The sequence below is a fragment of the Mercenaria mercenaria genome, chromosome 2, assembly GCF_021730395.1.
Source record: "Mercenaria mercenaria strain notata chromosome 2, MADL_Memer_1, whole genome shotgun sequence".
Classification (NCBI taxonomy): domain Eukaryota; kingdom Metazoa; phylum Mollusca; class Bivalvia; order Venerida; family Veneridae; genus Mercenaria; species Mercenaria mercenaria.
The window spans coordinates 106196761-106221696 of record NC_069362.1 but is presented as its reverse complement, the minus strand read 5'-3'; the positions used below and the strand labels follow the sequence as shown (position 1 = coordinate 106221696).

General features: G+C 34.0%; 1 protein-coding gene across 5 annotated transcripts in view; it reads left to right on the top strand.

Moving 5' to 3' along the window:
* LOC123564824 (proto-oncogene tyrosine-protein kinase receptor Ret-like) overlaps positions 1-24936 on the top strand; it is a 185455-nt gene that overhangs the window by 118401 nt on the left and 42118 nt on the right. For all 5 annotated transcript variants that reach the window (XM_045358673.2, XM_053537438.1, XM_045358674.2 and 2 more), the window contains exons 3-4: positions 18493-18729; positions 19132-19419. In XM_045358673.2, coding sequence (XP_045214608.2) covers positions 18493-18729; positions 19132-19419 — 525 coding nt within the window. The remainder of the gene's footprint in view (positions 1-18492; positions 18730-19131; positions 19420-24936) is intronic.

Here is a 24936-nt window from a genome sequence, read left to right as displayed (position 1 = left end):
AAAACTTGGAGTATATAACGTTCAACGATTTTATTCGTACGTCTGGATGGAGTAACGCGTTTGAAAGACTTACTGTATAACGGAAATTATTAAATGCACGTGTTACTCGTCCATTTACACAGACTAAAATCCTCTATTTTTTATAAAAGAAAACAGAAACAATTTCAATGAAACATAAAATTAAAATACATCGCTTGTAATGCTACAGTTCAACGGATCATTTGAATTGTCTACTTCATATTTCATGCTTTGTAAATAAAATAACTGTAATATATTTTTTTTTCCGGTCTGGTAAATTGTTCAGAATTGTTACAGTGCTAAAATATACAAATGTACGAAGCAAGACGTGAAATTTTAGATACAGATTGCATGATAATTATGCAAAAATGAATGAATAAAAGCGTCATGATTATTGTGATCTTGGGTGGGTGAAGTTGGAACACTCATGTTTTTTTTTTCAGTTGTAAACCTGAGTAAGATGTGCCACTTTAATTAAATGAAATCCCAGTGCGAACTTCTTCCAACAATTCCGGAGAGATTTATACATAAACGAGACAAATTCAAGACAAAATCTGCAATTTCGCACGTAAGCAGCATTTATTGATGAAAAACAAAAGTTTTTAAAAAAACACTTTCTTAGGGCAAAGAAAAATGGACATGGTAGTGGGAAGTGATATTCTGATACTACATATTTCTGTTCGAACATTTTATAGTCTAACATGTGTAACTTTACGTTTCATTTTTTTTAAAATGAGAACATAATGTTAATAAGACGTACATGTTCCGCAGCTTCCATAGAAAACGAAGAACAAATAGTAATGAGCCGCAAAGAGTCTAGAGACTGGCCACTAACATTATTAAGTAAGTGGATTTCATGTGAGATGAAGAACAGCCGAAGTTAGTGGTGTTCAGTCTAAAATAGATAACGAAGTTACCTAAATAATCTAAAAAAAAGGTACATTTCGCTAATAAAGCGCGGTTTCACAGTCTACTTACTCACAAAGGTCTTGTCATACTAATGTCAAACCAACCATAAATGCTATGATGAAAAGTAAGCATCGTACCCGATCTCAAGTGTCTGGCACACAACAATGGTACATGTGATTCATATCAAACTGCATTCAACGTGCAGCAAATGGATCACTTTATACTTTTTAATAATTGAACTATACTCTGGTCAGTTTGAACATCATTAATAAACACACAGAATATTTGTCGTTGAAAATCAAAAAACTTTCTCTAACGTATATGCAGTCACCGAAGCCTTTCTGTGGTTTACATTTCATGCATTTTGTTTCCATTATGTGTGTGTTAGAGATTCACCATGTGGTTATATATCTTAACTGCTCTATAACTTTGGAACATGGTAATGAATAAGGTTTAGTGGTTAATTACAATTAACCCGTTGATGGTTTTGTCACTGATCAGTCTGAGACGGTGCCCTGGGGACTGTTTTCCCTTTTTTTTGTCTATATGTTTTACTGTGTCTACTTATGTACATACACATACACATTACAGACACTGCTCTAGGGTTTCGCTTTAATGGGTGGGAATGGGTACTTCCTGAAAGCGTTAAAATGCAAACTTGATATTTTTCCTTGTACTTCAGCGCGTGAATTGAAAGTCAAAAAGTGCACGTAAAAGTCTGTTACCGTAGCTAGGAGTGCTCATGATATTAGTTTTAGTCTGGACTAATCTGTTACGCCTGTCAGTATTACCCCTATGTAATTTGCATTATGCTTTATGTGATACAAGAGAAATCGGAGGAGATACCATAATTTTCAACACATTCTTGATATTCGCAGACGACAACAGCATTAATTAGAAATTGAATTATGATTTACGTCTGCTTTGATCCTCAAGACAAATTAAACCATACAATGGAAACGTAAATAATACAATTTGTATACTTTATATGATGTTATTTATTGAGTCATTGAATGTACTCGATCAGGAACGGTCACTTTATACGAAGATACGAAGTAAATAGAAATTTGTCGAAACTCTCTTTCATCTTTTGATATTATGATCATTTTAATAGTTAAATCAGCACGTATTGGTATAACTCACCTCGTAATACTAGTATTACCTTTACTGTATTTATATATAAAATTATATCTTGATTATACCGCTAAATGACAAAATTAATATCCAGTCCCATGAAGATATTTTTCTCGTTGAGCTTAAGAATTAAAAGTTACTATTATAAAACATACTATCAATAGTATTAAAAAGCCGTTTTAAACGATCGTTACGGCCGCCATTGAGGATCCATAGTTGTGCAGTATTCTTCATGCGCCATCATCATAATGGCTCCTGGAAACCGGAACGCCAACGCGTTCTGACGTTGACGTCATGAAGCAACGTCATTATGCGTGCTGAATCATTTTCATATCGATTCTCAAAAAATGATGACCTTGTTGTTGAAAATAGCAATACAAATGATATATTTAAGTTTGTGTTTCATATAGAAACGACAAGATAAATATGAAGCGAATGTATACATAAAAAGGTCAATAAACCAATGTGTCATTAGGGCAAGAAGACATAACCAATTGTATATTAACCTCTCATTAACGTTCCATTGTTGCATAAAATATAAAACAAATTTTCCACGACATTTGATAAATTTGTACTTATATTAAAAGTGCTTTACGTTCATAATTTGCAATATTGGAGGCCTTGCGATACAGTCCATCGGGAATTCTGACGGAAAATGAGATACAGTGCTTTCTGTATATTATTTTTATCAAGAAAGTAAGCGCATAAAAAGTTAAACAAAAACAACTGAGAAATCGGAATCATTGAGCATATCAAACGCAGCTGGAACCGTACACCGCAGATAAACATTTTTGTGTTATTCAAAAAAAGATCCCTTCAAAATGGATGGGCACACAGAGTCTCTCACTACAAAATGTGCGAGACCATTATATAGACAAGGGCACAGGTCCTCTAAACAAAATGTTTACAGAAATATAAAATTGCATTCAGTTGTGTTGATTTCGAAAGAACAGGCAGGTCAACTGAAACATAAACAAGTATGCGACTGAGTGAGTTTGATTTTACTGTGAATAGGCAAAAAAGGTCCGTTTTCGCCGTACAGAAGTTGTATTGATAACGTAATTTGAAAAAGACATCGTTAAAATCATTTTGATATATCAGTTGTTAACCTTATGATATCACAATAGATGTGAATTAAAATGTTTCATGTTCGGAATTTACGAAAGGTGCTTGTCTGTTTTAAAATGGATGAAAAGTTGTCTGTTGAAACCATTTCAAACAACACTCTTCATAGTATATACTAGTCTACACATGCTTAATAGTAAGCGATGCTTGACATGGTGCACATTCAGGTTGATAGATACGAATGAATCAAACGGGTATTTTACTAACAAAACATACGTCTCTTAGCCAGAAAATAGATAAACATCTATATACAATAATAATAACAGTCTTCTGAACGTCTGCATACTATAGTAATGTATTAGTTAACCAAGATTAGTGTTACTAACAGTGTTCAAAGTATTTTTAATTAATCGTTGGTAAAAACGCTGTCAAACCAGGAGTAATGAAACTCACTTCAGAACGTCAATCAGTTCTTTGTTTCTGAAAACAAGCTGTTTATCTCTGTATCAACTTCCACGGTAATTAAAACGAGTCCATTGGGATGCACGCGCATAGCTAATGTAATTAAAACAGTTCTTTTCTGTTAAATTAGTCATTGTTATTACCTGAATAATACATAAGTCCTCTTTATAGGTTAAGTTTTAGATGATCTGTGACATTCCTTGATTTGAACAAGCATGTCGACATGACGTCCTTGGTCATCGAAAAAATCTGTTGGCATAATGCATGTCAATCTACTGTAGTATATCACTTTTCATATAAAGTTATTCTTTGATTTTACCTCTTTATAAGAAATATCCAGTCTACTTGCAGCTTCGAATTAAGTTTGAGCAAAAAAGAATACAAATCAGCATCAGGCAATTTTATTGTGCGTGGGGTGAGGGGGGGGGGGGGGGGGGGGGGGGGGGGGGGGGTGCGGGGTAAACTGTAATCCCCTGATTCCCCTAAGCTTTCTTTATTTGAATATATAACAAAGGATCCTTACCCTTTTAAGTCAGTTTTTGACAGAAAAATAAATTTTGTTCCATTAAAGGTATATTAGGCTAAGACTCCACATTTGAAAGAATGATTGTTTATTAAACGGCATCTAAGTAAACATGCAATAATATGTCTGTGTGTATATACAGTAGTGTGTGTTAGGTTGAAATAGTACAAAACTAATAAATTATGACTGGCCAAATTATAAATTGTACTTGCACTATGAAGACACAAATGACTGCAAGATTGTGAACTGTACAAGCAACTGTGCATATACCGTAAGTTATTTTTATATTAAGCTAGAAAAAAATGCATTTAATGAGGATTTTCTACAGTTAATTCAGTATAAAATGACACAATATTGCAGTCAAAGGTTCACATATTATGTATTAAAGACAAATGATACTTGATCATATTTTTCCATTCTTATCATGTCAGAAATCGTCTTTAAATTGCCTTTTCTCTTTATTTTTGGGATTTTAGTTTTTTGTTGGGTCTAACGTCATACCGACACAACTTCATGTAATATGGTGACTGGTGGGATAAAAACCCAGGTCCCACTTAAGGTATTATTTTATCACGACCAGGCACCTGAGTAGAGCCGCCGACCTGCTGTGAGCCAGATGGATGGCTATATCACATGAAATAACGGTACACCCAAAGTGAGTTTTCTGATCCACAGGGACGAAGGACAAGTAATCTGAACCACTCGGCCTTTATTACTCAATATTCAGAATAGTATCATAAAACGGTAATTTCCCCATATGTTGCTATTGTACAAATTGCAGGAGTGTTTCAACTGACAAAAATCCCAGTTATACACTGATATGTCTGTCTAGTGAAAGTCACAGATAAAATAAAGCTTTACAATAAAAGCATACAATGTAAGTACTCAAAAGGAATGATATTATGGTCTTTAATTAAGATAGTTCTACACATTTGACAAACCGTAAGTAATGACATAACGTCATTTATCAGGATAAGTAGAAAAAGCGTAGACTCGGCATACAGATATTTTTAAGAAGATAGTGACGTTGACTTTTGAACAAATTTACTCATAGGTTGCCATTAATAAACTGTGATAATAAAGAGTTTAACGTTAGATAGTAATTCAAGTAGTGTCTTAAAATCAGCTTGAAACGTGCATATCTCTTTGATTAAGAACAAGCAAATATCTCAAAAATAATGCAATGGACCTACACCTTTTGTTTCGTCGTATAGACAATATGTTATGAAGACTACGAAAAGTTAAAAACTTTCTATTTCGCTAAAATGTCATGGAAATTGTGATTTTTCTCTAAATTTCCATTACGAAAACCTGTGCAAGGTCCGATATTTTCATATCAGTCTATCAAAGAATCAAGGACATGCCCATTCCCTTTCCTAAATATATTGTGAAGTTTAGAAATATCTCCCGTATCTATAATCTAGTTAGAATGAATCCGCCATAAGATGGTTATGTATGTACAAACGCTAGTATATTGTTCGCATTTAATTATGTGTTGCCTGGAAAGAATATTGAGTTTCTTTTGTAGCGCGCGGTTGACCGTTATAGGAAAGCCATTTTACACAAAGAAAGTTCGTTTATTACGTATGTTTTAAATGATTGATCGTAAATCATTAGCCCTTTATTAGAAATAAGAACAACGTTTTAGACATTTTTTATGTAAGCCGCGCGGTTTTTATGATTTTTGTTCCACAAGAGATGATGAAATATTTTCCCGGATATTCTATTATAGCAATTTCGTCTGTCTTAAAGCAACTCCGTCAGTGTACCTGAAATTTTAACATGCATATTTTAACATCCCTTTTATAAAGAGAAAATGCTATTTAAAGACAATTTCTGACATGATAACATACGGTCTGGGTATTGATACAACATGTATTTGACATAGTGAGATATCAAAAGAAGTGAAAACTGGAGTTAGATATTCTTAGGAATGTTTGTAGAATGCAGACTATGTTGACCATCTTAAGAGCAGACGATTGAATCCTTTGGAAACATACTTTTTTAACGATATAGTTTTTTCCATGAAAAAAAAATATCTACCAATTTATGATATAGATGGAGAACCTAACAACGGAATTAAAAGTTCGCGCATGCGCACTCTACGTCAATTTTACCTTACCTTTAAGTTAACTGATATCAATTTGTGAGTGACGTCATAAATCTTGATCTAGTTTACAGATCTTATCTTGATTAATCGATTTGCATCTTATCTCACCGTTACAGAAACCCTAATTGTACAAATTATTCGTCGATTGACACAAGATTATAATCTTTTCTTTTTATGAGTGAAAACAGAAGCCATTTCAAAGGCAACGCAAAATCATTATATGTCTAATGTTACGCCATCAAGCAATCGGTTCTTTGAATTTCATATTTAATTTTCTACCCTTAAAATATCATTGTTCTGTTAACAATACACATTGAATAAGTGTTTTTTTCTACTTGATGAACTTTCACATACACGAGATCATAATTATTTTCTTTCTTTTTTTTGTGAAGGAGGTAGATGTACGTAGAAAATATTTTCAGCAGTATTTTGAATAGGAAAATTAAGAAAGAAGCTACAATAGCGTACTTAAAACTTTAAGCATGGATGTGCTTAATAGAGATAATAAGTATAATAGTTCGAGGATGCGTTACACCAGAACAAATATAGTCCAAGTAATGTAAAGGAATTTTTATGCAGTGCAATGCAATAGAATCATGATATGTTATTGTTAGACAGTTGGCAAAGTAAGAGGTGGGATGTATTATCTGCGTATTTTAAATTTGGGGGTGAAATAAAATATGAAGAGAATAAGAAATGAAGAATTAATAATTCTAAATGGACTCAGTCGTCCATGTTTATATAGAAGAGTAAAACAGTGATGAGCTAACAAACTACAATTATAACGTATGAATGTAATAATGATTATCACCCAAATGAAGTAACACGAGAAGTACAGACAAGCCTGGAAGGTCTGTCTTACGGTGTTCCGTTTTGGACAATCGTGACTTTTTATTGAATCCTAAACCGCGATGTACGATGGTACGATGACGAAAACGCGATGGTGCGATGGCACGATGATGAAACAACGCTGGTACGATGGTGAAAACATGACGGCACGATGATGAAATCGCGATGTTGCGATGGTACGATGGTGAAATGTCGATGTAATATCGCGTTTTCATCATCGTACCATCGCGTTTTCACCATCGTATCATCGTACCATCGCGTTTTCATCATCGTACCATCGCATTATCAACATCGTACCATCGCGTTTTCACCATCGTGCCATCGCGTTACCACCATCGTACCATCGCGTTTTCACCATCGTACCACCGCATTTTCACCATCGTACCATCGCCTTCCGGTGGTCATGCGCAGTGGTACAGTATATGTGTCAGTAATTAATCTCATTTTCACATTGCACTATGTACCTTCTACATCCTAACAAGAATAACTATTACATCCAGCTTTTTATTTACTTTTATGCATACATAAATACAAAGGACGTGGCCTTGAAGATTTTACAGTTTTAATGAGTTGAGCACTGAACATTATGAAAAACATTTTGCAAAACAGCAGAATCTAAATGGTAAATTTCTTCTCACAAAATACATTGAGATACATTCATCTATTGTTGAAAAAAAATTCAAGTACACGGAACTACGCCTTTCTAACCGGAAGGCGATGGTACGATGGTGAAAACGCGATGGTACGATGGTGAAAACGCGATGGTACGATTGTGAAACCGCGATGGTACGATGGTGATAACGCGATGGCACGATGGTGAAAACGCGATGGTACGATGGTGATAACGCGATGGCACGATGGTTAAAACGCGATGGTGCGATGGTGATAACGCGATGGCACGATACGATGGTGAAAACGCGATGGCACGATGGTGAAACCGCGATGGTACAATGGTAATAACGCGATGGCACGATGGTGAAACCGCGATGGTACGATGGTGATAACGCGATGGCACGATGGTGAAAACGCGATTGCACGATGGTGATAACGCGATGGCACAATGGTACGATGATGAAAACGCGATGGTACGATGATGAAAACGCGATATTACATTGATATTTCACCATCGTACCATCGCACCATCGCGATTTCATCATCTCGCCATCGCGTTTTCACCATCGTACCATCGTTGTTTCATCATCGTGCCATCGCGCCATTGCGTTTTCGTCGTCGTACCATCCTGCATCGCGGTTTAGTTTTAAATAAAAAGTCACGATTGTACAAACGGAACACCGTACTGTCTGCATGCAATGCAATTAGTACAGATTATATTTATGACAGTATCATATTACAATGTACTTTTGTTCTTGTTGTTAAACTTTGTCATACAGATATATGCAATATTCACCGATAGAACATAGGATATAAAAATGTTATGTCGTAAAACACAAACATGTTAGAAGTATTCGAATCCTTAGCCTGAAAACATTTATTGTACTATAAACTACAATCCAGATATGTCCGCGATGATGTGCTATCATATGGGGATAGTGGATAGTTAAAGTGACAATTCCGTAAAATTGCGTTAATACCACTGCAAGAAAACTCATACATTTTTTGTAAAATGTCAGAAGACTATATTACATAAGCATAGTAATACATCGTATAGCATTCCATGCGTTTATACCAAAACCAACGAGTTCAAAAGCGGTTAAAGAACGCAAAACTGACAAAGTTGGTACGAATCGTCAACCTAGTAAGATCTGTCCCGTATTATATGCAATGACTGACTACAAGCAAATATATCTCTTTACAGCGTCAGACTAGACACTGACAACGGTACATGTAGTAAGAAAAGTGTGAAGTTATTTTATTGTTTTTCCGATTAGGCAGACTTTGTTTAAGAATAAGAGCTAAAATGAAAGTAATGTGACGACGGCGAAGTTTTGTGGCTTGTTTTATTTTTAATTAACGGTCTATCGCCCATATAGCGGTTCTAAATAGTTATGACTTTCGATTCAATCATTACTTGATTTTACACAAGTTTTACCCATTCGTGGGAATAGTTCAGTATAAATGCGTATTACATGATGTACACATTTTATTCAAGAAACGTACCCAGGCCATAACATAAAACTGACCTTTGCCATTCACAACGTAGGCTGGAAAAGGAGATGTTTAATTTAGATGCCATAGCATCATTTGCTCCCATCTGATACTGGGCATCCTGTAATTCGGTATAAACGCTTTTTGCTCGAGTAGAAGGAAACTCTGATAAATATGTTGTATGACATAGTTCTTGGAAAAGTCATATATCGTCTGCAAACTATCATAATATATTGTATTTTATTTCACGGAAGTAGCTTAAAACGTCTTTTGCGCTTTAGATACTATAAGATCCACATAAATTGATTTGAAGGGCTGAAAAATATTTCCAAAAGGTTATTTATCATCGTCTTCGAAAAGAATATGCACGTATACATGTAAATTCACCATTGATTGGCTTTCAACTCAGTAATCATCTCATTGTTACTGGAGACCTGTTTTATTTTTGTATCTGTGTTACCGTGCCTCCAATAATATGTTTCACGGGAGATATACTTTGTGAGCGTCTGTTTCGTGTAATTAAACGTGTCCCTTTGTGGCACTCTAGTGATTGTCATTAGCTTGCTGATAAAGTGTTCATTTTATTGTGTTTTGGTGTTAACTGATTTGGTTGTAATGAAATAGAAAAATATTATGAGTTGTATTAGTTGTTCAGAATAAAACCAAAATAGCCAGTTACGTTAGAAACTATTTTCCAGTTTTATATACTCTACAAAAGAGTTCTGCACTCTTCTGCTTATGTTCATGTACGCTTGAAAATTACGAGTACCGAACACACCATTTAATAGCATATTATTAAATGTAAGTATACTTCAAAAGTAGATAACCTAATTTGCAAACACGCTATAGATCGATTGAAAAATATCTTCATTTTTGTCACGAAAATCTCGGTATGCATGAACTCATTTTGAAACAAAATTTGCAGATCTCCTGCGTAATCAGAATTCTTGTACCCACACTAAATATACATGTACCTTGTGTTAACAGCAAACTCAAAACAAAATTTCGTAGACTGCCATGTGATACTGAGTTTATGAAAATGGAGAGTGCTACTGTACTTGTAAAAGTCGTTGAATAAATGGCACTGTATATGATGCCCATATTTACAGTGTTGAGGTCACGAATAATTATAATGTCTGATGCAGATGTTTTGTTGTTTTGATAAATTTTAGAAGAAATGTTACCCAAATCTCTAAATATATATTGGAATTTCTATTGAAATTATTTAACTTCTTGTGGTCTTGTATCATTTTGACGAGCGTCATCAAAAAACTTCTTGTGGTCTTTTAGCAGTTTACCATCGTCATTCTTAAGCTTCCTGTGGTCTTTTAGTATTTTGACCATCGTCATTTAAGACTTTCTTGTGATCTTTTAGCATGTTGACTATTATCATTCATTCCTGATTAAAAATTAGTTTTTTTTACAAAAAAACATTGGACGGTAATTCCAATAATAACGTCTTTTGATAGTGAAAAACTAAAACAAAAATTCATTTGATATAAAACGTATATATGCTGGAGAAGCAAGAATATAAGATGTAGGTATTTTTGCTGGTTACTATTGTCGGTAGGCACACTTGGTGAGGTATCAGCTCCAAGTTACAACTTTTATTCGTTAACCCTTTTTAATATTTAATGCGGGTTATTTCAAAAATATTCTTACCCCTTTAATTTCTATGATAGGAGAAAGACACTTTTGTTTTACTGGTGTATATATTTACATTACTTTTCCTTTTAGCATAACCTATATATAACAATAAATGCAAGTGTGCAGGATTTTTCTTTACTTTACAAGACGATGTAATACGGCCTGCGGAAACTTTGTACATATCAAAAATTGTACAATCATGACGACATTTCGATTAGAAACTTGATAGTTCTTCATTTCAGCTTATAACGTCATGATACATGATTCTGAGTCTCGATTTTAGAAACGTTTTATATGTTCGTTCATTATTGGCATCCTATCTCACTGAAATAGAATATCAATAATGCACAAATTACTCTTTGATTGACACATGATTAGAATCCTGCATTTCACAAGTGAAAATAGAAAGTTTCAAAAACACGTGAACTGATATGGCCGATGTTACGTCACAACGAAATTATTTATCGAATTTATCCGTCATTTTCTTGGATTTATAAATACATTTGCAGTAAATACAGTCCAGAACTAAGCATGTTTTCTCAAAAGTGTTCTTTGATTTTCTTTGCCAATACAAAAGAAGTGCATTACAGAGAATGAAGCAACTTGTTCTCACTATTAGGCGAAAATGTATTTCTCTCCATAATCGATAAATGTGGATAAATTACCAAAATATTGTACATAAAGGAGGCAGACCCTGCAACGCATTTGAAATGAGATAAACAACGTTCTTTTTGCCTTTTTGCAAATATGTAACCCTTATTAAATCATTTTGCAGTGTCATATACATTTTATGCCAAATTTGTTGAAAATGAAATGTTGAAAAAAAATCACCTAAACTGTACGTGAGTGGTTCAAATGCAAAAATTAAAATTCAAAGTGTTGATGAATACATAAGAAATATAAAAAAGAATTGACAAGTCCTGTAATTTACAATTAATTGAATATACATAGAAGAAGAAATGCTGGCAGTTGTCGAATCTTAAGGTCCTTTAAGGGTTTCCTAGATAAGCAGGAATTCAAGGAATTAAAAAGATCAACTTAAATAGCTTTATTGTAGCAGTGTAAAATGATATAGTGTATCACTTGCGCATTTAAGTTCACTGCAATGTTATTAATTATTATGTGCACAAGTGCCAAGTTATCATTTATGATATACGTAAGGCGAAATATAAGCACGCTTTTCACAAAGGCAAATGACTTTCCACTATATTGTCTTTGTTTACTCGCCTTTTGTTTTGATTGAAATAATATCAACTAAGGAAATGAACTTTTCTTAAACTTATTACCTTTATGTCTGGTGTATGGAAAATATTCGAAAAATTTTCATGCTTTCTACATTTTATTTTACAAATCTTATTTACATACAAATTAAGAACTAAACACCTTGTCTTAGTTTGCCTTAGAATTACCAGAATATTATCAACAGAGGCGGAAACTCGAAAACTATACTTCTTTCGCATGATGCTAAATATAACCAAATGGTATCTTACTTGTATTCTACAGACGTTTATCAAAAATACTGTAAATGCAGCTATGGTGCAATTTTGTATTGCCCAATAAAAACCATCACAGATATGTCGATTATTCAGTCATTTATTTGATACAAGATAGGATTGGGTCTGTCTTACGCTGTAAGGTTATTATAAGTGTACTTACAATTTGGCGACATCTGTAATAGATACCAAGCAAAATAATTTCGACCGGTTTAGCTTGACGGGGATAACGTTTATTTATGTTGTCCTATAACTTTGAAACATGGTAGTAATTAAGAGTGAGGCATTGTGCACCATTAGCCGACGTACATTCCCCAGGGATGTTATTGACGATTCCCATCGTGTTCCTATATTTGTTCTCTTCGTCCTTATGGTCTTTATGTTTTGCTTTATATAAACCCGTGTCCAAGTGTGGGTACCGAATGTAATCGAATCCAATAAATACAACATATCGTACGGGAGTCTCCAGGGCAGAATATTCAAGGACCATACGGGAAAATCTATGTAAGACATTCTGGTAGATGACTTTCAGTATGCGTTTTCTATGCTCAAGTGTTTCAGCTCCCTGAAGGCATGCAGTTCCGGAAATGTAACATAATGCAAAAGAGTATAGGGTGTAAACATATCCTAATGAAAATGTGTATGTTTATCAGATGGCCTATTTCTCATGTTTGTTTGGTTGTTGCTTACACTTAAGCCATTGAAAGAATATTAAATTTCTTTTGTATTGTACATGGACAGAAGATCTAAAGCAATTTTATGCGCAGAAAGTACGTTTATTAGATATGTTTTGAATAATTAATCGATATTCATATTGATAGACATGAGCACAACATGTTAGACTTTATTTTATGTTTGTTATGCGATTTTATGGCTGCTGCACCACCATAAATGATACATAGTCTCGACCGGAAACACTTCTTCATTCTTTACTATTTTCATTCACAGTTTATATTTTCATTTACTATCATTTGTTTGACGCTGCCATGGAAACAAACAAGGTCAACAAATGAATATCTGATAATTTTACGCGTCTACGCACCGGCAAACAACCCATGTTTCGACCGGAAATGTTATCATATATGAATTACAATAGCATATTGGTTCTCTTCTTTGTCGATACACTGATTGATATCGTGTCACCCTTCTGTAATTGGTAAAACCAGAATCTGTCCTATGCTCACACTGATAATATGTTTTGGAAGGATATTTCCGCATTTCTGTGGAATAATTGGAATGAAACTCGATCTAGTCGTAGAAACAAATTTTGACTTGTTACGATGAAATAAATTAGTCCTGGTAAATATCGTGCCAAGCATTTTTCAACTTCTTTTAATTTTTATTTTCACATAGGTACAAGAAAGTTTACTTGCATTTTTTACAGTCAACTCCAAAAGGGAAAAGGACAAGTATCAGTATTTAAAGTCTTAATTCGGCAAAACCTTGATAAAGTGTCCAAAACTGAGGCAAATAAAAAGTCGGTGTATAATACTCTGGCATTAAGAAGTTCATATTTCATTGTAATATTTTATCAAGACCCTGTTCTATTTTAAAGGATAATTTATGAAAAGGTCAAATATGAAATAGCATTGTTTACTGTTTTCAATGTAAATTCTAGTCTAGTGTAAAAGACATATTGCGATCTTTCGTGTTAATTTGAGATTTACTAAACGCGTGTAGATGTAAAAATCCAGTAATTTACGGGAAAGAACAAATATTCAATTTCTTTACTTCACAAATAATTAATTAGATCGTTTGCCCTAGTTTCTAAAACGATGCCTATTTTGATTTAAATGTCTGTATGTTCCACATAAAATGTAGGGAAACGAACTATTGCCGTTATACATGCTACCCTAAATTGCTCTTATGAATCAGACGGCGGTATCAGTTTTGAAAGGCCGAATCTCTCATTTTAGTCAAAGAAAAGGCGATGCAAAGCCTGTTGTAGTCATAAAAAGTTTAAACTTCGGATAAAAATGTAAAATATACAAGAAAATCCTCTGGAAGCATAAAATGCTATCAAGGGAAATAACTGCAGGCCTGGATTGACTGTGTCTATTCACGAGAACACCTTCAAGACTGTTGTTGTGATAGTTATTTCAATCTATAAGATGATCCTATGGAAGCATAGAACGCCACCAAGCAAAATAATACTTGCATGAGATCACATCAGCCAAATACAGTGATAAGCTTACAAACGACATAAAACAAAACAAATATTAACAACACAAAGTAAAAATTATCAGCCAAATGAAGTAACACGAGAATTGCATACGAGCCCTTAAGGTGTGTCGTCTGCATGCAATAAATCAATTAACGCTGATCAGTGTCATTCTCAGTACCTAATTGTTACAATTTCGTCCTATAATAAACAGATTGGCCGTAAACTCATATTTGTGTTTTGTAAAATAAGTTTTTTTCTGTTTGTTTCTGTACAATATACTTACTGAATTTGATCTTTGATTTTGTTTTTGAATAACTATATATCAATAAACACAGTTAAAATAATTGCGGTTTGACATCGAACATAAAATATAAAGAGATTCTTTATGATTGAAGTTTTTTTGTCATATACAATCAATTAAATCAAATACTTTATTCAGCATTTCACATAATTATAAGTGTATTTCACTGGAAATGTTATATTTCATGGTATTAGTCCTAAAACCGTGTTTGACCAGTATAGCGACAACAATTTATTTAATTTGCAGAGATCTAAATATTCACAAAATGTAATATGACATCGCTTTGCTTGAAAACTTCTATCAGAAAGGTGCATTAATATGTATGAAAAATCAATCTTTGAAAAACCATGTATAAAACTGGTACAGTCTCTGCATTTAATCACTTGGTGCGTGCATGCTATTATGAAAAACTGCGCCACTAAATGGCATTATAGACAAAACATATTTTCAAACAAAGAAAATTTACATATTATGTATGTTTGAAAGTACTGATCAAGCCAAAAACTTTTGAGAAACAGACTTGTATTCCATTGTAGACATATAAAAACCATTTAAATGTATTGGAGATTTGCTGCTCTAAGTTATAGGTAGAGTTTATGAAGTGAATTCTTCGTGAAAAAGAAACCGACAGAGAGTGACCGACGAGGTTTCTTTTTCTCGAAGAATTCTCTTCATGGACTCTATCTGACATAGTGTGAAATCTATGTTTGACCAGTCAGACGCATTCAGTCGACGCCCTTCAGCATGTAGAGCCGTTCTTCGAAAATTACTGCTACAGTCACATTGACCTTCAGAAATAAGAAGCCACATTTTTTGAAAAATAACTCGATGTGATTGGTCAAAAAAGTAGGTTGCACACTATCATATACATAGAGACGATCGAACATTGCCACTGAAAACTGTATATATCAAGATGTCCAGTCTAAATGACACTTTCGATAAGAAACTTAATATTCATCCATTCAGCTTATAACGTCACGCGACATGAATCCTCTCGTTTTTTTTTTATAAAAAAAGGTTTTTTATGTTTGTTCATTACTGGCATCTTATCTCTCTGTAATAGAAAACCGAAAATGCATAACTCATTTTGTCGATTGGATCAAGGTTTTAATCTTGGATTTAGATTCAGGTTTAAAAGAACGTAAAATCATGAAACGTACCATCTTGTATTACACCACAAAGCAATTTAATATTGAATTCAGCCTTAATTTTCTTGATTTTGTAAATTTTGTTGTAGTAGTGTCAATTTTTCAATTCGCTGATAAATGCTCAGTCACGAACTGAAACATCTGAGTTGACAGATAACAAGGTAAAAATTTGAGACTACTCTCCAAACTCTGTTGAATAACACTTGATCCAGGCTTTGGAAAGCTTTTATCAACACTTGAATAATTGTAAGGAGCCGTATATAGAAGACGAACAATTTTATGGCATCTTCGGTTGATATCTTTTAACAGAGCAAGAAGAATTTATAGTCTAATAAAATTATAGATTCGCAACAATTTCATGGAAGCATCATACTCTAGTAATGTGCTAATATTAATTTAATATTGATGGTGTATGGTTGAATAAAATCAGAAATAATTGCAAAGGATATATGTAGATTTACAATTTCTATTATATATTATTGTATTATAACTTATAATTATTTTCAAAGCTATCAAGCACAAGAGAGCATAAGAGAGTCAATCAATCAATAATGCAACTGTCTAAATATATTTTGAAAAGTGTTTAATAATCTAATGCATCATGTTGCATTATATTACTTGGGTATTGCTCAAAGTATTTTGGCAGAAAAATTTCTTGTTACAATTGTCTGAGCCATGAAACTTTGGTGGCCAATACATGGTCATCAAGGCCCTCTTGTTATTGTTGGTAAACATTTTTAGGGAGATTTATCCAGAGGTTATTTAAAAGGGGTTACACAATGCATGAACTTAAATTAATTTAGTACTAAATAAACTCTTACAGCTGGATTTTTTCAGCTTTTAGATATTTAAACTGCCGGCGTCATAAAATTTCAAAAACAACTTGTCTGATCATTTTGCTATGCAATCATGATAATCGGAAAGGAAAATAAGTACTCAAAAATAAGAAAATTGTCACCAGTTTATTTTTCGAATTTTACTGCTGCCCGACTCGGTCAAGAATCAGTGTAAAAGCTGCAGATAACTTTATTATTATTATAACATTTAGGTATATTTTAAATACATTGATCCCATTGATATCTTTCCGTGCATCTCCAATTGGCCCATCGGACTTAGATAATTGTTTAGCAGATTGTTTCTTTATGGAGATAGGAATCTCATCTTTTGCAAAAATGTTGTCATGTATAAAATTAAATGGAGAGGATTCATTGATTTTGAGAAATACCAGTTATTGTTGCTACTATACACACCACTGTTTTAATTAAGACGAATCTATTTATTGACATTATCGAATTACTGAATATCTAGATAAGCTGTCTTACATTGTACATAACGAGGCATTGTGTCATTAAATATCTAAATAAAGATGACAATCGGATCTCCTGTGTTAACTAGCTTTAAGTCATTTAGACAAGTACAAATGTTTGCTTTTCATACGCCCGTTTTGAAAAAAAAACAACATATAATATGTCCGTCCATACGTCCGTCTGTCATATCGTGTGCGGAGCATAACTTGATAACCATTCAAGTATATTGGTAGATGGCGGTTAGATATAAATCAGATCTGCGCCACAAATTGATTTCAAATCTGTCCTTTGTATTTTGTGTCAAGAGCACAACTTGAATACTCTTCATGTTGACTTAAAACTTGAAATACAGTTGGGTGGTGCTGAGGTGATTTGAGGAATGCAGCAATCCACATTTCTCTATCCCCACCCCCTACTCCCGACATCTCTTTTACACTTATATATTGTTGTGCCTTAGTATTCAAGCACATGAACCCGGCCGGTAGGTCAAAGGACAATATCACAAACTGATTTCGAATCTGTCCTTTGTATATTGTGTCTCGAGCACTACTTCAAAAATTTTTAACGTGTTCGCTTTAAAAGTGGAATAAAGGTGGGTGGTGATAAAGTGAATTTAGGAGTACAATTGTCCTCATTTGGGATGGGTACATCCATACTTTGACAAATTAACCATTGTGGTAGGGATAGGTATAGCATATAAGACAGAAATCTTAAATAATGCAGTTGAACCTTCTGAGCAACGAGATTCGAAACACAATTAAGAGATATGAAATCAATTGTGATAGTTCTAACATCTCGACTAAAGTGTTACTATAAGGGATAGGCCAATATTGGTTCTAAGTATAGAAAGCAAATTCACTTGCAACTGTTTGGAGGTAATGCATTAAAAACAGGCAGTAACAGCAAAATCAATTCACGAAATAAAATGAAAATTGCATACGTGCCTGTAGGTCTTGTCTGCATGCAATTCATCATTAATCGCAGATATTTATCTTGAGTGATTATTATTATTATTACTATTTTTCCATTTGAAACAAATTGACCATTTTTACTCTTGCGCTCCCAACGATGAAATCAATCATTTCTGTTGTTTTAATTGACCCGACTAATAAATTATACTTAAATAAACAAACCATTAAACAATGTTGACCGGCAAAAAATAATCAGACACAGTTACAAAACAAACAAAAGTGTATGACTTTTCTTCATTAGTTTTGAGATATGATCAATTTATTGTATTTACAATTCTCTTTCAGTATCGGAAGCTATTTATTTTGCCCACCGGAAACCAGAATTATGTTTGCATATACCGGCTGAAAGTGGAACGATAGTTGGCAAAGTATACGCTTACCCGAATGTAAACGCAGGGTGTGGGATGAAAACCGACCACTATGACGTCATAACCTATGGCGTCGTAGGAGACAATGCTATATTTGCAATAAATTCCACTGGCTTCGTTTATTTGAAGACGTCTCTTCCCTATAGTGCAACAGGTAAATCATATGAGAATGATATTTAGGCAAAGTTCAACATCTTAACATGCAAACCTTGTTAATACAGCGACGGGTGATAAAACTGAGTTGAGAGAAAAGAAACCACATTTTTTGGTAATCCGATGAGTGCAGCAGTTATTACATTTGATCATAATCATTAAAACCGATAGTTACAGGCTCATTTTCTGATTTTATCAAATACATTTTTATCTTTAATTTATGTTAACTAAGATGGACTGTGAGGGAATCTTTGACATTTCTTAAAAGATATAACAACACATTTAAAATGCAATGACAAATATATGAGTTTTAGCATTTATTTCATCAAATATAGATATAGACTCATATCTGTTTATAATCAGTTTCAAGGGTAAGTAGGTAAATCTTTATTTTACATTTCAGGTCCGTCTACATTTGAAATATCTGCTTCGTGCAAGGATAGAAACGGCGTTATTGTCTCCTCCGCCACCACAAAGGTCACCGTAAATTACCATGGCACTGAAGAGGATTCTCAACTCGCTACAAACCAGATTGTTCCTGATAAATCAACAATAGATCATATCTGTTTCTCTCATTTTTCTGATGATTCAACATTTGCTGTGGAAGAAAATGTTAAAGATATCGTGATAGGAAGATTAAATACATGCTGGCAGGACCGGAAATATGAAAGGAAATACCAGATAGAAAAACGTAAGTAAACTAACAGTAAGTTCACAACATGTATTCCGTTCAAATGTTTGTGAAACTTAAATGAATAAATATATACGCATGTTTAGACAGGGATGCACTGCTTGTTATATGTACGTTTGATAAAACATGTTCCTAGACTTCTTTTACGACTGGAGAGGCTTTTCCAAACATTTAAAGCTAGCGATTTTATTATGATATATGCTTATGGGCAGTGCCAAGTGTGTCAGTTAGCCTTATTTGCGAAAACATTTTATATTATTTAAGGGTGGCAATCTTAATTGGATATATTTTGCAGATTATTGAACTTTTACTGGTGGATCCAGTTTCCACAGCAATCAATAAGGCTAATACATACACATATAGAACATATTTTACATCTCTATAAGTTTACAACCCTTGGAAGCACTAGTGGATCACATCATTTCTCATATTGTTATTAACTTTGTTAGCCTTTTCAGTTAAAGTATGAGGCTTAAATAAATCAAGAGACTAAGTCAACAATGCCATATGCCAGCAAATAAAGTGTATTTGAGCCGATCGAACGCCTAATGGGAATTATAGTGTGCTTTTAACTGATTAAATAGTCCGTAATTTCATAGGCATGCATAATTCCAAGTGCTCTAGAAGAACGCGTGTGGTCAAAACATTATTTAATTAAATCGTGCGTATAGGATATAAACCGCAACACAGGATAAAGGCACCATAACTTCATATTTGTTTCTAAGGTTTTTTGTCGTCATTTCTAGCCTATCTTATGGTTAACACTCAACAAATATAAAACTACACAAACTAAAACATCAAAGTAAGATTTTGACATGATTGATAGACGCCACACTATTAGAAGTCATTTTTAAAGCAGAGTCATTGTATGTATAAGGCACCTTTTCCCTTGTTCAAGCAAATAAAACCTATTGACTTTATTATCAGACGTTTCATAGTTTGATTAATAACCATACCACTAATTAACCTTCAATATCAGAACAATTGATCAATTTTCAGAATAAAAAGTAGCGAACGCACCAAACCAGACATCGCCGGCAGTAAATGCAGTACACTCGACCTTTTATCATGACTTTATGCCTCGCCGACGGCTGTATATGAAAAGTAGCTATAAAAGATTTTGTGTTCTGAATCAAGGAAAATTTTGTTTTACCTACTGTCGCTAACCTAATAAGAAAATATTATTAAGTCTGAAATTGTGTATACATGATAATCAACCCTTATATATAGAGAATTAAGGGAAAATACTAGCAAATGCCAATCTCCCATTTCTGTCATACGTACATTCGGTAATATGTACATTCTGTCAACTATTTCATAACCGTACCGATCGCAGAGGAACTCCACGAATTTAAATTTTGGTTATAAGAAAATCCCAACAGAGAAAACCCGCGAATTTAAGTTGTTGTAATTAGAAATCCCAACAGAGAAACCTCGCGAATTTAAATTGTGGTATTTAGGAAATCCTAACAGAGAAACTCCACGAATTCAAATTGTTGTTACTAGGAAATCCCGACAGAGAAACCTCGCGAATTTAAATTGTGGCATTTAGGAAATCCTAACAGAGAAACTCCACGAATTCAAATTGTTGTAATTAGGAAATCCCAACAGAGAAACCCCGCGAATTTAAATTGTGGTCATTAAGAAATCCCAACAGAGAAACCCTGCGAATTTAAATTGTGGTAATTAGGAAATCTCAACAGAGAAACCCCGCGAGTTTATATTGTGGTAATTAGAAAATCCCAACAGAGAAACCCCGCGAATTTAAATTGTGGTAATTGAGAAATCCCAACAAAATATATTTGTTGGTTTGGATCCCCTTATCCTGAATGCAGTCACATAAAGACTACAAAGATCTACGTAGACTACGGATCACAAGGTCAAGAGTTGGCTGTGTTCTCTGTGACGATTTGATAAAAGACATGGCGTCTGAAATCATTCGTCCTCCACCTCTGATTTATGTGGGGTAGTTGGCAATTACAAACGGAGAACAGGTTTGTACTGGTGCAGAATCCAGGAACACTTGTTAGGTTAACTGCCCGCCGTTACATAACTGAAATACTGGACCAAAGTGAAAACTAAAGCTAAAATACACGAACTATAAAATAAAATAGTCTTATTGTACCTATGTACAAGAACATATTAACTGAATTAAGAAATTATAGTATGACTGTTTCAGAAAGGCAGAATTATTTGAAAAATATTTGTTATAAATTACCAGAGAGATTATCAAGCCCGTATCAGAGTTCCGTCTTTGAAGTCAGTCAATGACAATTACCGCGGTTAATATTCAACATGTATGATCAAAACTTGGAGGCCTTTCTCGTGTCCCAACAGGAACATCGTAATAAATGATCGTAACATAGGATAAAACTTGATAGGGCTCTTACCAAGTCTGACAAAGTAACACCAACCAAACCAACGATATTAATTCAGTTACAATAATTGGCAAAAACAATAAGTTTTTTTGTGATTGCATGGCTATAATATGACACTGCATTTTTTGTTTGTGTTAAAAGACCATTTGGTTCAACTGGATTCTGACATTTTCATAAAAATAAACATACTAGTTTTTAAACAGCAGATACTTATAGTAGAACAACACCACAGTCACGGTAAAATCTAAAACTATCATATAAATGTAAACAGAGATAAAGACGGACGAGTACTTTAACTTTACCATGCTAAATTTCTTAAATGAACTGGTCTGTCATTCAATTTTAGCAGTACCATTTATTTTTTTTTTTTTTTTTTTTTTTTTTTTTTTTTTTTTTTTTTTTTTTTGTAAAATGACTAACTTGTAAGGGACATATACTGTAGATCTGGTCTTTTCCGAGTATCTTTCGTTTTGTATTTTGGTAACCAGTGGTCATTTTCGCGCTGGCAAGAATACGCGTTCACATACTATGTACTCTTCGCATTTTAGTACCAGGCAATTATTTTGTTTGCTTATTTTGAATTCGTGAATCGTTTTATTGTAAATATAAGTGACATAAAACCATCGCAAAAAAAAAAAAAAAAAAACAGACGGGAGAGTCGGGAAAGTAAAACCCTTGCGAAAAATACTCAATCGCTAAAGTTAAAACATAAGAAAATACCTGAGTGTCTAAAAACTAAAAGTTTGAACAACTGGTAAAATATATTTCAGAATGAAAGTTTTGTTTCCATGTAAATGTATTTATTTTTAATGTGTTTTTTTAATGTATTTTTTTTTAATATGGTACTATATAATCAAGTTTTATTAGGACATCATCATTTTTTAGATTAGACACATCAGAGATAAGTGAAGAAAACATTACATGCAGACGAAGCATCAAATGATTAAATTTACATACAGCCACATTATATCTATGACACTTTCTTATCTTGCTGAGATGCCATTCTATCTATTATGATTACTTGATAAAAGATTTCGTTAATGATTTAATAAAAACAAATAGGAAAGTAATTCTATCTCTTCTTCCAAACACTAACCAAATTGATTATTCTATTTATATCAAACTTTTTTCCTCAGAATATGCGTGTATTGATAAGAACTGTAAAAATTGTAATGGTATAAAGTCTAATATGACCCTCTAGCGAATACACTAAGATTATAGCATCTCTGTAGACCCGTTTTTACGTAATTGCATCTCTCACCTATATGGCTTTGTAAGATATTTGTAATGAGACTTTCGTAATGAAGAGAACTATACTTGGTCCATTATGAATATTGCTACATTTGCACTTTTAAACTGATAGAAACATAATATACATGTATGTAAGCTTCCAATGTGTACGTGTATGATATGTTAGATATCAATATATATAATTAAACAAAATGTTGAATCTGATATATCAAAATTTGAACCAAATTCGAAAGATAACCTCACTAAATCTGAAAAACAGGCTCTTAAGTCACTGCGAACAAGAACAGATATTATTATCAAGCCATCTGACAAAGTATCAGCAGTAGTAATTATGGACACAGAGCATTATTTATAAGAGGCCGATCGCCAACTTAGTGATACCAGATTCTACAAACTACTTGATCAAGATCCGACAGAAGAATTTGCTGCGGATGTCTCAAATTCACTCGACAGACTGTTTGATGGTTGCTTCATTAGTGAAGATATAGAAGATATCTATCGGTACCAAATCCCAAGGCAGGTAGGTTTTGTCTTCTTCCAAAAATTCACAAAGCTAGAAACCCTGGCCGTCCAATCGTTTCAACAAATGGACACCCTACAGAACGAATCTCAGAATTCATTGATATGCGTCTCAGACCACATGTAAGTAGCCTACCGTCCTACGTGCAAGACACCACTGACTATTTGAGAAAACTTGATTCTCAGCAGGTCCCTAGCGACACTTTACTGGTCTCAATGGATGTCACGTCATTGTACACAAACATACCACATGAGGACGGTATTGCTGCATGTAAAGAAGTATGGAACAACAGAAGTGTTAAGATTCCTCCTACTAAAATGCTAGTGGAATTGCTCACACTGGTTCTTAAATGTAACAATTTTGTGTTCAATGACGAGCATAACCTTCAAATTCAAGGTACAGCGATGGGAACAAAAATGGCACCATCATACGCAAACATATTCATGGGCCGTCTTGAAAGGCAATTACCCTCGACGGTAACATTGAAACCGCATCTACGGTTACGCTTTATAGACTATGTAGGTATGCAATGAACTCATAGTCTGGAATCTCTACAAACAATGTTTGTAAACAACTTTCATCCATCTATAAAGTTCACCAGCGAGGTTTCAAATGAAAGACACGTGTTTCTTGACACAGTATCAAAACTTGAAGATAACAGTTGTTGTTGACCTGTACTCAAAACCTACCGACACACACCAGTATCTTTTCACCACAAGCTGTCATCCAAAACACTGTTGACAAAACATTCCCTATAGTCAGGCACTGCGAATCCGCCGAATATGCTCAGACACAGAAACGTATCAAGAAAGAACAGAGGAGCTATCAAAACACCTCCTAAAAAGAGGCTATTCCTCAGATTCCATTCTCGCTGCTACCGCAAAAGCACGTGCATTCTCAAGAGAAGAACTGTTACAGTACAAACACAAAACAACTGAATCAAACAAACGCACATCTTTTGTGGTCACGTACCATCCAAATCTGCCAAATATACGTGCAACTGTAGACAGACACTGGCCGACAATTGAGTCATCACAAAGGCTCAGTCGAATATTCCCTGAGAAACCCCTCATCGCATATAAAAGGCCTAAAAGTCTGCGAGACATTCTTGTTCGAGACAAAGTCAAGTCGGCTACAGACACAACCAGTTCAGGCCAGTTAGGTCCTTGTGGTGCCCCAAGATGCCAAACATGCACTACCATGCCAAGCACCAGTTTATTCCTTTCCTCCAATGGAAGTAAATCAGCAGTTAAAGGATTGGCTAATTGCAAAACAGAAAATGCCATATACCTTATGACATGCAAGAAGTGCAACAAAAAGTATGTCGGGGAAACAAAACAGACGCTAGCAAAGCGTATGAATCTCCAC